The 15,568-nt window shown below is 44.0% G+C and overlaps 1 protein-coding gene across 6 annotated transcripts in view; it reads right to left on the reverse strand.

Moving 5' to 3' along the window:
• Positions 1-15,568, reverse strand: part of PALLD (palladin, cytoskeletal associated protein) — a 420,168-nt gene that overhangs the window by 50,866 nt on the left and 353,734 nt on the right. For all 6 annotated transcript variants that reach the window (XM_029076742.2, XM_029076741.2, XM_029076743.2 and 3 more), the window contains one exon: positions 2,729-3,427. In XM_029076742.2, coding sequence (XP_028932575.1) covers positions 2,729-3,427 — 699 coding nt within the window. The remainder of the gene's footprint in view (positions 1-2,728; positions 3,428-15,568) is intronic.

A 15,568-nucleotide genomic window follows, 5' to 3' on the forward strand; every position in this document is an offset into this window, starting at 1 on the left:
TCGCCCTCTGTATCATGCATGCGTTCTTTCAGTCTGGCCAAAGGTCTCCTCTCCCACTTTCCACAGTCCTACTTTGGAATTTCCCTGAGATTCCCTTAGAGGGCCAACAGCAGGGGAATGGAACAGGGCTAGGGAGTGGGGTGAAAAAGTCTAAAAGGCAAATGTGTTAATCAGTCGAGCATACTGATTGATGTCATAGGTTTTTTTTTTGGTTTTTTAAAGCCCACATGGGGCTCACAGTCTTAATCCCTTATTTACAGATGATGTAATTAAGGCCCTGAGGCCCAGAGAAGTTAAGTGACTTGCAGGCAAGTGCTGGAGCCAGAATTAAAACCCAGGTTCTTCTGACTCCCAGGCCTGTGTTCTATCCACTAGGCAACACTTTCTCTAGGTTTCTGGGGTGAGCTCTGAATAGGACAAGCAGGGCAAAACTGCAAAACCATCAGCGTCCTCAGCACAGAGCAATCCTTGCTATTAATAACAATAATAATAATTATGGCATTTGTTAAGCGCTGTGTTCCAGGCGCATTTTATTAAGCACTGGGTGAATACAAGCAAATAGGGTTGGACACAGTCCCCGTCCCACGTGGGGCTCACGGTCTCAATCCCCATTTTGCAGATGAGGTAACTGAGGCCCAGAGAAGTGAAGTGACTTGCCCAATGTTACTCAGCAGACAAGCGGAGCAGCCAGGATTAGAATCCATGACCTTCTGACTCGCAGACCTGCATTCTATCCACCACTATCCACCAGGCTGTTTCTTCTAATGTTAGCTTTGAATGTAAATTCCTTATGGGCAAGGAAAATGTCTTTGCTTCTGTTGTTCTTCCCAAGTGCTCGATCAGCTGTCAATAAATAATTTCACTACAACTACTACAATAAAATGACTTACTGCTGCTGCTGAAAAGTGGGCTCCTCTGAGACAGGTCAAAGCTAGATTTTTCAACAGGAGAGGCACCCACTGAATCAGTTAGAGCACAGTGAACTTGGCACTAGGCTTCCTGGGGCCTTGTGCAAAAATCTTAACTCATCTACGTCCCAGTTTCTTCCTGGGCAAAATTACAACACCTTCTCCACAGCCGGGAAGGACCAGAGGAGGGTTATGAGTTAATGCGTCTAGGGGATGAACACACTGGAAACAGAGGGGATCTGGAGGAATGCAAGCCATTGTTAATAATGGATCTCTAGTTGATGCGTGCTCTGACTTGTGATAGCTTTTTTTTTTGCAACATTTCAAAGCAAAATTGAATTTTGAAAGGGACAATGAAAGGCGTGTCAAACAGTGGTGGCGCTCTTCCAGGGTAACAAATACAGGGAATTGGGAAGGGGGCATCAAACATTTGGCTTGTCTGAGGTTACTGAGGTAGGATCTGATTCACCCTAGAAGCTTACTGGAGATCCCACCAACACGCTTATGTGGGGAGCAAAAATGCCCCACTAATCCTTGGGAGAATAGAGTTCCTCAGTTTCCCGAGTTCCCACTCTCCCTAAATCTTGATTGACAGGAGGAACGGGAAAAAGTCAAAGGAAGTAATAACAATTAGCATTGGCTACAGTGAAAGAACTTTCCAAGAGTGTAAACGGATTACTTTTGAAGGCTGAGCTCTCTTCCCTTGACTTTTCCTCCCTTCCTCTCTCCCCACACCCAACACAATTTCAGAGATCCACTCAATTTAACGGGGCAACATTTGTGTCTCGTCAACGGCTTTGTGCCGAACAATATTTCTTCTGCTAGTGACCCCAGCCACACCAGCGAAGAAGGTAACTGGCGGAAAAACCCCGTTCATGCAGAGATTTCCTGAAACCATTACAGATTCACGGCTGCTCACTGTAGCTCCTAGTTTGGAAGGGACTCATTCCTTGGTTGCACATTCTGGTTTATGGTTTAATAACTGGTATTCACAGCCTTTGTCCTAAGGTCTTTGACGCCTGCTACACAGAGAAGCAGGCTCCGACCATCCCTATGTACATGGGAGTTCAACTTTTAAGACCCCAGGCGACTAATTTATGGACCTCTTAATTTAAGAAGGGAAAACCGTTCTCCTGCGTGCAAGCTCCTAATGAAATACCAAGGGCCCAGCCTACTTTTCAGGATCTAAAGACTTTTTAAAATTGGTATCTGTTCAGGTCAGTCAGTCATATTTACTGAGTGCTTACTGTGTGCAGAGGACTGCACTAAGCGCTTGGGAGATTACCATACCACAATAAATGGACACATTCCCTACCCGTAATGAGCTTCTAGTCTAGAGAGGAAGACAGACATTCATAGAAATAAATTACAGATGTGTGTACATAAGTATCGGGAGGTTGGGAGTGGGGATGAATAAAGGGAGCAAGTCAGGGCGACACAGAACAGAGTGCAATGAGGTGGTCCAAGGAGTCTAATAAATTGATTTTAGGTTGTCTGTCCCAATACAGGCTGCCATTCGCTTGCTGGCAGTGTGGCCCAGTGGAAAGAGCAGGGCCCTACGAGTGTGAGGACCTGGGTCCTGACTCCAACTCTGCCACTTGCTGGGTGTGTGAACCTTGAGCAAGCCACATAACTTCTCTGGGCCTCAGGTGTTTCATCTGTAAAATGGGGGTTCAGTCCCTATTCAGCCTCCTGCACAATGAGGAGGTTAGAAGAGCCCGACAGTCAGACAGATATATGTGTGCGTGCATGTGTGAGTCGACGCATGCAGTTTTTAACCAAATTCACCCAGGAAAGCAAACCGAAAGCATTCTACTTACGCGGGGGTAACCCCTTTCGGCAGTCCTAAAGCATTCACCGCGACGGGGGCAGGCTGGGAGGGCAACATGGAGCTGAGGAAGGCCGCCGGTGTCTGGTTGCCGTTACCGAATCGAGCCGATGGCGAGGGGCCGTAGGAAGGCGAGGGCGCTGAGACTGGGAGTGGTGGCGGAGGAGGGGGAGGGAGGGGGAAGGAGTCAGACACGGAAAAGGTCGCAGTTGGACTGAAGGCCGGCGGGGGAGGCGGAGGCGGGGAAGGGGAAGACGGAGACCAAGGGTACTCCCCTTCAGAAGGAAAGGGCTGGGCGAAAGGGGGCATGGGCACCCGCCCAAACTGCTTCTGGGGGGCAGTGGGTGACATGGGAGATGGGAGACTGGAAGTGGAAGAGCTGGAGGAAGGAGTCACGTAGCCCGAGGCAGGGCTGATGTTCTGGGCGGCGATGAACTGTTTGGGCCGGGCATAGTTAAAGGAGCTGGAAGACTGCATGGCGGGGGCAGAGTGGGAGCTGAGAACGCTCATTTGCTCTGGGGAGGCGATGGAATGGCTGGCTTCGAGCTCCTGGAAAGAAGGGGGAGGAGGGAAAGGCGGGGAGGAGGGCGGAGGGGGGCGTTGGATGCCGCCAGAGGGCTGCTGGTGCCAATGGATGCCCTCTTGTTCCAGTCTAATTTGGTTCTGCAGCTGCTTTATTTTCAAAGGGTCCCTGTGGGCAGAGAGAGGAAAAAAAAACACACCATCAGACGGGGTGAAAATAGTCGCAACTCAAGAGAAAAAGAGAAAAAACAGAGGATCAGACGGAGTGAAAATAGTAGCAGTTCTCCTTGAAGGCCAGGAGCTTAACTTACACGACCTACAGATGCCAGCCTTAGGGCTCACGAAATGGCTATCGCAATCAGGGAGCCTGAAAAAGGACACCCCAGCCAACTTCGGAATGGGTCGGAGAGAACTGGATGACTGGAGAGCTGCTTGAAGTTTTACCTAAGTCGGTCCAAACCTCGGCCTGGAAATGGGAGACGAAATTTCTGCCAGACTTCCAGGAGACATATTTCACTTTGACAGGGCTAGAAATATTGTGAGAAAAACCTCCGCCGTGAACTCTCAGTACTCCCGCTGCCAGCCACACACCAAAATAAGGGGTAGAGAAACTAAAACCTCCAGAGACCAAAAAACAAGGGTAGCTCCTTATGCTCAGGGATGGTCTAGGCCTACTCTTTGGTATGGTGCGCTCCCAAGCGCTTAGTGCAGTGCTCGGTATGCAGTAAGCTGTTGATAAATACCACTTATTGATTGATTTATTTTGATCTGGATGCCATGTCCTCAGAAGATACGCAAAGAATGACCTGATGGAAATCCTGGCTCGGCCACATGTCTGCTGCGTGACCTTGGTCAAGTCACTTGATTTCTCTGTGCTTCAGTTACCTCATCTGTAAACTGGGGATTATGGTTGTGAGTCCCATGAACGGAATCTAACCAGCAATCAGTACAGAGCCTGGCACATAGTAAGCACTTAAATACCACAAAAATAAATAAATGAAGATCCCATCATGCCGATGATCGAGCCAACAATCCTGGTCTTTCTACTCAGTCAACAAAAGACCCTAAAGTAGAACATGTATTCAATTTCCATATTAAATTCAGTAATGATTCATTGTGCCACTGACCCTTGTTAATAGGGAACAGCAAATATTTCTTCAAGTTTACCTATGAGGAAGTTTTTTTCATTTGGAACCTCACTTGAAATTATTAGATTCTATAATAACCAAACTACCTCAAGGCATACTCTTAGCCTACCCTGTCTCACAGATTTTCCTCTGAGTCATTATTTCGCTAACAACTGAAGTACATTGATCACATGTGACTGTCAACAGAAAGTTCGACGGAAGATGGCACTGTTATTAAGCAGCCTAAAAACAGGGGATGAACAGCAACCAATGCTGGAAGATCAAGACTAGTCCTGTGGCTTTCCTACTCAGCTCTTCAAAATAGAAACATTTGTTTCCTCAATTCCAGACATTTAACCCTTCTGGCACCCGAGTTTTCAAGAATCCAGGGAAAAACTTGAGACTGTCTGAAAAAAAGTTACAAAAGGCTTAAGCGATCAAGGTTGGACGGATACATTAGCGAGACATCGAGTTCGGCCAACAAGAACTCTGGCCTCCAGAGCTCATTATCTAAAATCAATTAGTCCCTTAAATAGAATGATGCCAGGTTTCTGACTTTCCTTTCGAGGCTTTGAAAACCCTGAGCCGAGGATAGTTTTAAAATTTCCTTGTTGTAAAAGTGCACATAGAGGCCAATTCTATATCCTCAATGAGCCCGACATCAAAGAGCCCATGGGTCCTGGGCTTGTGTGGTCTTCATCCTAAAGTTCAGCTGAATTACTTCTTTATACACAGTCATGTCACAGCTGGGAATCCCCTGTTTCCTTGACCCAGATGTCCGTGTGGTTTCAGTATATTGCACAGCATGTGTTTTATCAGTATTATTGCATAATAAACTTGTGGCCCTGTCAAAAAATGGGGGGGGGGAGCACGGGCAGGAGTGGTGAGAGAGCATTTGGGATAGGAGAGGCAGAAGGAGGAAAATGACGCTGTCTCCCCCTGGTTCTGCAGATCTCTTCATCACCACCTCGGTAAAACTCTCTTCCCAACCTTTGTGAGAAAAGTCAAGTGTTAGAGCTTCTGAAGCCCACTTAAGACTTTCTGATATGTGTAACCTTTGTTGTGTTTACGTAGAATGCATTTTTAGAGCCTGCTTGGGTTTTTTTTTTTTAATGTATCAAGCACTGTTCTGAGTGCTTGAGTGCAAAGTGCTGAGGTAGATACTAGTAAATCAGGCTCCATACAATCAAGTCCCTCATGGGACTCACAGTCTAAATATGTAGGAGAATGAGTACTGAATCCCCATTTTGCAGTTGAGGATTGAGGCCCAGAGAAGTGAACTGACTTGCCCGAGGTCTCAGAGCGGGCCAAGTGGCAGACCTGGGATTAGAACCTAGGTCCTCTGGTCCCTGGGCCCGTGCTTTATCAGCTAGGCCACGCTGCTTCCCATTTCTTTTAAAAAAACCACTCATCTGCCCCACAAAACCCAGATACCCACTTTTTTTATATCTCGGTTTTCAGTTCTCCTTTCTGCTACCTACACCTTCTCCTGTATCTTGGCACAGGGATCATTTCGGTGTCAACCCTCTAAGGACACTGGTCTAGATTGTGCTGGACTGGATCTGGCCTAGTAGAAAGACCACTGGCCTGGGAGTCAGAAGGCTTGGATCCTGACCCTGGCTTTACCACTAGACTGCTCTATGACCTTAGACAAGTCACTTAACTTGACTACGCCTCAGTCTCGGTTTCCCCATAATTCCCTCACCTGTCCACCCTCCTGCATAATCATAAGCACCTATCATGTGTCAAGAACTAAGTGCTGGGCACTGTGAGCTTCATATGGGTCAGGCTAGCTTCATATGGGTCAGGCTATACCTGACCTGTCATTGCATAACTATACACAGTGTACGGCATTATTTTGAGTTTGCACTGCTTCTGGCATGGCCTGAAGCTGTTTTTGACTCAGCACCCCCAGCTCAGAGCCTGATCAAAGCTAGCCCGGATGCACTACACTGCTGATTTTCACTTGCCCACATCCCTGTTCCCACTGTTTGGGGCTGGAGGCTAGGGGTTTAATAAATCATTTTTTCTGCCCACCATGTTTATGGTTATTCCACTTTAGTTCCCCACACCATCTGCATTGGTCAGGCAAGCTGATGGCTGGCATTCTCTGCCCAAGTCCTGGCAAGCAGGATGGCTTTAAGGAGGACACGCTGATTGCTTCTGCCCAGATTCTGCCCTGGTTATAGTTACTCTGGAGATCACCCTCAGGCTACCCTTACGAGCCTATGGCAACTGGATAATGACTCACTTCCATTCTCCTCAGGGAAGTCACTTGGGCAAGTCACTTAACTTCTCTGTGCCTCAGTTATCTCACCTGCGGAAATGGAGATTAAGACTGTGAGCCCTTTGTGAGACAGGGACTGCAACCAACCTGATTAGCCTGTATCTACCCCAGCATTTAGTACAGTGCTTGGCACGCAGTAAGCACTTAAAAAAAACATTAAAAAATAAATGCATTACCCACTGAACTCTTTTATGTCCAGTTTAGAACCATCCATGTTACAGTTGAGGAACTGTTCCCATTTCTGCTTTAGTTGCCCAATAGTTTGTAATAACACATGGCAATAAAGTAGTTGAGACCTCAAACTAAATTTGAAACAAACAAAAACAAAAAAATACCACCAGACACTAGGTCTGCAATTTTCCATACTTGGGTTCCAGCCCAAATGATAACTTGGTTTATTAGATTTGAGCTAAATGGATTTGACTACATGAGTTCTGACAAGGTGAAAAATACACTCTCCAGCCCCTGAGCCCAATTCCAAACAGAGCCTTAAATCTTTTCGTCTGTTCTTGTTCCCAAACTGGCTTCAAACTACAAGCTAATTTTTACTGTCAAAAAATAGTTAAATCAGACTGGGAGACACAGACTACAGTTGCAAATATTTAAGAGGTGGGGAGATGGAAGCCACTAATGCTTTTTGGTCCTGTTATAACTTAGCACTTTATTAACCATTTTTAAATAAATCCTTTCTCTACAGTGGACTAAGATTCAGTATAGCAAGATTCTTGGATTTCCTTTCTTCTGACAAAGAAACGATAAAAGTTAAAAGTCAATTTAACCCCATGACAATGCTGTGTTATGACTGAAAAGTGAGGTAGAGTCCTAGAACAATACCAAACTCTGCCCTGTTGCACACTCATTTGGTTTCACGACAAGGTTTGAGTACCATAAATGGTGACATTCAACTGCTTTGGTTTAGCAAGGATAAAGTGAATATTCTATTTTTAATTCAACTACTTCCTGAATTTCTATCACAAGAACTCAGATGTTCCTTGGTTCAGAAACTGAAAAATTTCACGTTCTCTTCATTATTTTGAGCCTGAGCTATAAGCCCTACTAGGGTGCTCTGGAGACAACTGAAATAATCTCTGCCAGGGATTCGAATATATGGTTCTCTACATGACTGAGCAACTTTGAGAGAAGGAGCATGGGCCTAGTGGATAGAGAATGGGCCTGGGGGTCAGAAGGACCTGGGTTCTAATTCTGGCTCAAATGGCGAGAAGCACCATTTGAATTGTTAATACAGTTTAACTTCTGGGTTTACTCAAATACTTGGTCTCCCCTTGTGACTTTTCTCCCTGTTATCTTGCAAAGAAATCTAGAATTCATCCTCTGGGCAGGAAATGTGTTATATTATTATACTTTACACTCCCAAGAGCTTAGTACAGTGCTCTGCACGCAGAACGTGCTCAATATATAAGATTGATTGATGAAAATGAATCCAGTTAAGAGTGGGAGGCCAGGGCTGGACCCTCAGTTGTCAGCACTACTGAGCGACTGCCTATGCTGGTAACACTGGGCAATTCTGCAGAGCCAATGTCCTGCCTTATGGTGGAAATTTGGAATCATGACACCATTTTTGACCTCCAAATAGGCAGGGCCTTGAGATCCAAAAAGGCCCATAAAGAGTTAAAGCAATCAGTGATTCCTCTGTTACAATTGAACTGTCTCCTGAAGAAATCTGGCCACTACCTGGAGATTTTTCTAAGTATACTCATTTCTACTATAATGATTGCTTTGACTAAAACCTGACTAATGGTAATGGTGCTTAGGCACTTACTATATGCAAAGCACTGTACTGAAATGCTGGGGGAAGATACACAGGTGAGTATTAGACAGTGTTCCTGGCCCTTAAGGGACTAACAATCTAGGGAATTTGGAAACATTCTGCTGAGTCTCTTTGAGTGAGGCCTCACTAGAAAGAGCCCTGGCCTGGGAATCAGAGTACCTGGGTTCTAATTCCAACTCTGCTACTTGCCTGGTATGTGGCCTTGGACACGTCACTTCTCTGGGCCTCAGCTTCATTCATTCATTCGATTGTATGTATTGAGCTCTTAATGTGTGCAGAGCACTCTACTAAGCGCTTGGAAAGTACAATTTGGCAACAGATAGACAGTCATTACCCAACAAGGGGCTCACAGCTTCCTCGCTTATACAGTGGGGATTCAAAATCTGTTCTCCCTGCCATTTAGACTGAAAGCCCTGTCTCCAATCTGATTATCTTGTATGTTCCCCAGCACTTAGCACAGTGCATGGCACACAGTAAGCGCTTAACAAATATCATCATTATTATTAGGGCTGGGTGTGGTGTGTTCAAACAGATGAATATGTATGGCTTGAGTTTTCTCAAGAACATAACCCCCAGAAAGAGAGAAATTCCCGGCACTATCACCACGGAGACTGCTGGGAAAAAAAAATCTTATTTAAGTGTTCTTTTCTTGTCAATGAAAGAAAATCCCCTCCACTCTCCATCTTCTCCCATTCAGACAAGTTGATGGCTCACCAACCTGCACTTACTGAATTGCTAAGATTTCCTCTAACGGGATGGAGAGGCTCAGTTAGGCGGTGCATAAATATTTATTTCTGGCACACCTGGACGGGAGACTTCTGTTTTAAATAGCTGCTGCCAAATGGACTGCAGAAAGCCCACTCCATTTATCACCCACTTCTCTGTCTCCTACGGAATGCGGCTGTGCAACTCTTTGACCTTACAAACGGAAGCACACGAACCCCAAGGGAAATCGGGAAGCATTATCCGGCCACCAGAGATTCTGAAAGGGAAGGGAAATGGGCGAGTCCTAATCTGGAAGAAACGGTGGCCCGGAGTCTGGTTTGGTGCACAAGTCCAATTGAGAAGCAACGTGGCCTAGTGGAAAGAGCACAGGCTTGGGAATCAGAGGACTTGGGTTCTAATCCACTTGTCTGCTGTGTGACCTGGGCAAGTCGCTTCACTTCTCTATGCCTCAGTTACTTCATCTGAAAAGTGGGGATTAAGATTGCGACCCCCATGTGGGACATGGATTGCATCCACATCTTATATCTACCTCAGTGCTTAGTAGTACAGTGCCTGGCCCATAGTAAGCGCTCAACAAACAATAATAATAATAATAATAGTAGTAATAGTGCCTGGCACAGAATAAGCACTTAAATACCATAAAACAAAATGCCACTTAAAAAAAAAATCACTGTTATATCTTTTGAGAGACGAGTGAGGGTAGGATGACCCATGTGGGACCAGAACTGCCCAAGCTGATTATTCATCTTGTATCTACCTCAGTACTTAGTACAGTGCTTGGCACAGAGGAAGTGCTTAACAAATACCAGTTATTACAGGGTTATAATGAAGTGTGGGACCTCTTACGGTCTTGGTCTTTGGGCAACAATTTTGAACCCATTTCTGTAATAACACATGGGCAAATCTGGAGCTTGAAGATAATTTTAGATTTTTTTTCTTTTTCTTCTGGTCATGTTATAAAGGAGTGACTGAACCTGATTTTATGGCAGTCAACCATTGGGCTTCTCATGGTATTCATTTCCATCCAAGAGATAATCAATCCATCAATGGTATCTATTGAGCACTTACTATGTGCAGAGGAGTTTACTAAGTGCTTGGGAGAGTACAATACAACAGATTTAGTTAACAGGTTCCCTGTCCATAATAAGATTTCTGGGTTAATTCAGACATACACTATATTTATGCTGCAATTCCCAAGTGAATAAAGTTCCCTTCCTTCAACACCAACAAAACCACAGCTGCAGAATGCTCAAGCTTTGATCCACTCATGGGACAAACATCTCCAAACACCAGGGCAATCAGTGGTCTTGCAATATACTAAGTTCTCGGGAGAGTAAAATGTAACAGAGGTGGTAGACATGTTCTCTGTCCATAAGGCGCTTACGGTCTAGAGGAGCTTACGGTCTAGAGGACATGACTTTAAAAAAGAAATACTTTAAATTTATTTTACAATATTAAATATTTAAACATTTTAAATTTGAATATTTTGCATTTCTGACACCAATGCAAAGTGGAAATGAGAGGGGACTGATTGAGTTCCAAAACAAGGGAGGTGGGAATTTCATGTAAAAGCTGGATGTAGCTATTGAACAGCAATAATAGCCAAACTGTCCTGATATCAGAACCAACCAGGTTTTAACTGCAGATACCTTTTCCTCACTGTATCATTACAAAGAGCCGGGTAGTCTCCGGGCCTCTGTGCTAATTTATTTAGGGGTGTGAACCTTAACTCAGACAGGTAAATAACATGTTTTGCCAAAGGGGAATCTAAATCTAAACTGCAGTTACAGAAACAGGAATCAGGGGCACCAATACTAGGGAGGAAAAGGGTGGAGAATGAAGGGAGTAAACTGCAGCTCCTCCTCCCCAGCCCCGGAATTGGGATTCTAGGTGTGAGGCGAACTGCTTCTCTCCCACAGCTTTACCTGTAGAGAGGGAAGCCATGACCTCTAGACTGTAAGCTCACTGTGGGCAGGGAATGTGTCTGTTATACTGTACTCACCCAACTGCTTAGTACAGTGCTCTGCACACAGTAAGTGCTCAATAAATATGGTTGAATGAATAGCAAACCTCCGCAGCTCCTTGGGTCTGCAGGGGACCAGTGGGGAGCTGGAGACACCAAGATGGTGGTGACTCACTTGTCAGGTGGCCCCTCCCAGCAGAGCCCGGGAGAATCAGAGTTCCACATCCCACACTTGGCAGGGACATAGTTCGGAGCTACCATGACCCCAGAGCTAGAGAAAGGCCATCCCGCAGTGGTTATTCTGGCACATTCCAATCAAACTTGGAATTAATTGACACATTCCAATCATACTGCCCGTTGGGATAGCCAGATTACCTGTCTCTCGAATTGGTGGAGGGTGCTCTCTGGCCCAAGACCGGCTCCCTGGACCATGGGATGGGGTGGAGCAATAAACCACTACTTTTCCTCCCAGCTCAGTGATACAGATGGTTGGGAGGGTGATTGGGGTTTGTAAAGCATGTTTGCAAGTGAATGAAATCTGAAGGTTGGGGAAGGGAGTGGGGTTTTTTTTTTTTAAAGAATTTCTACGGCTTTGTGGGCTGTTCCAAATTTCGCACTACAGGCATAAATGAACTCATTCAACATCAACCTGATTCTTAGTAAGCTGCTGTAGGAACTCTCAACGTGATTCTTCAGTACAGATAAATCAAAACCAGCTAAATGCAAGCCTGCAATTCCAACATCCCCACTTACCCATCTCGATTAGATTACCATAGCCCCACTCATTTTTGTGGTGAATCTATTTAGACCATTATTCCACTGGCCTGGCTGTCTAAATCCTTGCTTTTGTAGGGATGCTAGATGGTAGCTCCTAATTATGCAGATGGTTATTAACCATCGTCCTATTTTTCCAGGTATCCCTTGTTGCTACTGATAGCATACAAGGCTGGCAGACCGAACAAGGATGAAACTGCTTGCGATTCTTATCACCGAACACATGTATCCCAAATCTTAAAAGGTACAATCACTTAATGCAAATGACCACCTGCCAGTGACCTTCAGGAAACAAAGGAAATGGGGAAATGAGGGGAATCAAGCAGTGTGGTCTAGTGGATAGAATACAGGCCTGGGAGTCAGAAGGACCTAGGTTCTAATCTCGGCTCTGCCACTTGTCTGCTGTGTGACCTTGGACAAGTTAAATTATTTGTGCCTCAGATGCCTCATCTGTAAGATGGAGATTAAGGCTGTGAGCCCCTGACATGGAACATAGACTGTATATCTGCACCAGCACTTAGGGAGAGTGTCTGGTACATAGTAAGCGCTTAATAAATACCATTAAAAGAAAAAGAAAAAGAAAAAAGAAAAATAAAAAAAGACAACTGGGCATCCATAAGGGTAAATTCTTCAAAAACTGATCGGTCAATTGCAACCCTGTGGTGTATTGGGTGGAGATAGGGAGAAGTTGTAGTGCTCTACAGAATGATGTAAACAAATGGATGAATTACCTGAATTAAAAATGATCATCGCACAAACACATGTCAGCGCTTAGTACAGTGCTTAGCACGTAGTAGGCACTTTACAAAGACAATAATAATAATTTTTCTATAATGAATGATGGCAGCTATTTCCCTTTTGGAAGCTCCTCTATCATGTCTGCATACCACTGTGCCCTGGGGCACATGATCCAGATCCAAATCACAGAGAAACCAGTTCACAAATCACCACACAGGAGGGATGAAAAGAAAATAGGATTTGGTCAAAAAAAACCCACTCAGGATGGGCCTATTTAGAGAAATGTATCATTTTCGATTCGAACAAGAGTTGTCGTCAGCTCAGTCTCTGAAGAACGGTAGTGCTTTTTTGCCTCGGTGCATAAAGTCAAATTTTATCTAAAGACACTCTGTGACCTGCAAGAGAAAGCATTTCTACTCATTTCATAATCAAATCTCTGGGCCCAATTTTCGGAAGGTCGCCACTGGAGCATGGGAAATAAGGTATTGGGAGAGGGTATAGTGATATTACTTTTAAGAGGTGACCCATTCCTTATCTGTAAAATCCCTCTGCTGGCTCCAGACAATGTTCTTCTAGAGGCAAAATCCCTCCGGGATAAATGGCATCTTGGCTTTGCGAACGATGCAGGGCTTTAGATCCAACCATCTGCAGCAAGGCCAAGAGAAATGGACTTGTATGTTGGGGTGTATTTATGCAATGAGGAATTGGCAGTGCTAAAAAAGACAGAGGACAACTGTCTCCCCCTGCTCTGATAATGTCTGCAGTCTACAACAGACTTGATGGATTGGACCAAAACGAACCACGGGCATTCTGGTCCCAAATTCTTCTCGTTTTTCGGCAGGGTTGACAGGCCAGTTTCTGAAGGCAAATCCTCATAGCGGCAAATGCCTGGGCTAATTTTCATTTGTGTGGCTGAGGGAGACTCATAAAAACAGCAGGAAGGCATTAGCTGCAGATTCTTGCATAAGCTAGGTTAATTTTGTGAAAATTCAGAGAATTAATGTGGATACTTGGCCACTGAAAATATTTGGAATTAATTCCTAACATAGCACAACTATCCAGTTCTGCCACATGTGTTTTCTGTAGAGTAAATTCCAACAGTTTTAGCAGGAATGAATACTGATCCTCATCAGGACTCAACAAATACACCTCCTGTCAATGATGAATGAAAAATCAAGGTTGACTAGCAGCTGCTAGCTTTGTCCTGTGTGTAATTAGCAAACACAGCAGACTGAGGGAATGGAATTGAGAAAGGAAAACAGACAAAGACAAACATCAAAGAGAGCAGTAACATTCTCCCAAATTTCTACTTTGAAAATAAGTAAGGGTAGTTTCATATTCTGAATAGAACACATTCAATTTTAACAAAATACTTCCATTCTACCAAGCCCAAATGATAGCTTTCTCTTCACTTTTCCCTTAAACTTCCCATATTCTTTTTCAAACCAGGATGATCTAATCTATAAAAACAAGGGCTCCGGTAGTCCACAAGTGTCTCAACCAGAGCTTTTTTTTTTAAGGCTACTGTGTGGACATTGCACATACTATTAGACCAAGCGAGGGGAGATTAAGCACAGCAGAATCCTTCCCATATACCGTACTGACATCAAATCTTACAAGTCTGTGAAAAATTGATTTGAATATACAGATCTAGAGTAAAATCTATCCAGTGGAAACTAGATAATTCAAGAAGAAATCTTACAGATGGGGATATTAAGCATGAACAAAAATCTCTCTTCTTTGAGGCAAAAAATCCCCTCTAAAGTTATATATGACTTAACTGTATCTCAATAACAGATTATTGAGATACAGTTAATGGAGTAGCCGAATGAACTCCCCCTACTGCAGATTGCATCTCTGTTGTATTGTACCTTCCCAAGCATTTAGTACAGTACTCTGCACACAATACGCACTCAATAAATACCATTATTTGCAGTTTGCCAGAACAGATGCAGAGTTATGGTCTCTCCATCATCAGCTAAAATTTGGGGATCTTTAAAAATGCATACAAGAATGATTGAGAACCCTAATGGAGAGAAGAAATCAGAAGTCAGCAGAGGTCATCATCAATGGTATTTATTGAGTACTTACTATGTGCAAAGCACTGTACTAAGCATTTGGAAAGGTATACTACAGAGTTAGCAGACAAGTTCCCTGCCCACAGTGAGTTCGCCAAAACAATACTTCAGGGAGAAGTCACGGAGAAGATCGTTCAACCTAAATTGGTTGAGTTCTATGTAAGAGTTGGAAAAAGTACTATAATCAGCAGAATGAGCTTCTACTTCCACAACCTCCTTCAAAGATTTAAAATTGTACTTTAACCCAATCAATGGTATTATTGAGCCCTTAGTGTGCAGAGAACTGTACTAAGTCCTTTAACTATTCATTCCTTCATTCAGTTGTATTTAGTGAACGATTACTGTGTGCAGAGCACTGTACTAACCATTTAGATAATGTTGTGATGTTATGCTTTGGATTATCCTAACAGAGTTTTAGCAATAGTTTAGTGAAGTTAATGTCACACTATGTGGCACATAAAGGAATTTCAAATTATTTTTCCAGATGTTCTGAAATAGATCACAATTTATAACATGTAAACCTATGGGAAAACATGCCCCACAATATACCCATTCATGATACATCCAGTTTCTGGGACAGGGACGGTATCCAACTAATTGACCTATATATACCCCAGCACTTAAAACAGTACTTGCCACATAGTAAGCATTTAACAAGTACCATAATGATAATAATAATGGCAATTATTATTATTAGCTATATCGTGGGATGTACATGGAATTACAGATCATCACCTCAACACTCTTATCGGGGAGAATAAATCAGTTTGCAACTACTTAGAAAGGCGTGCGAAACCAGGAAGCAGCAGACAGGGCTGGACCAAAGAA

This window comes from Ornithorhynchus anatinus, chromosome 12, assembly GCF_004115215.2.
Source record: "Ornithorhynchus anatinus isolate Pmale09 chromosome 12, mOrnAna1.pri.v4, whole genome shotgun sequence".
Taxonomy (NCBI): Eukaryota; Metazoa; Chordata; class Mammalia; order Monotremata; family Ornithorhynchidae; genus Ornithorhynchus; species Ornithorhynchus anatinus.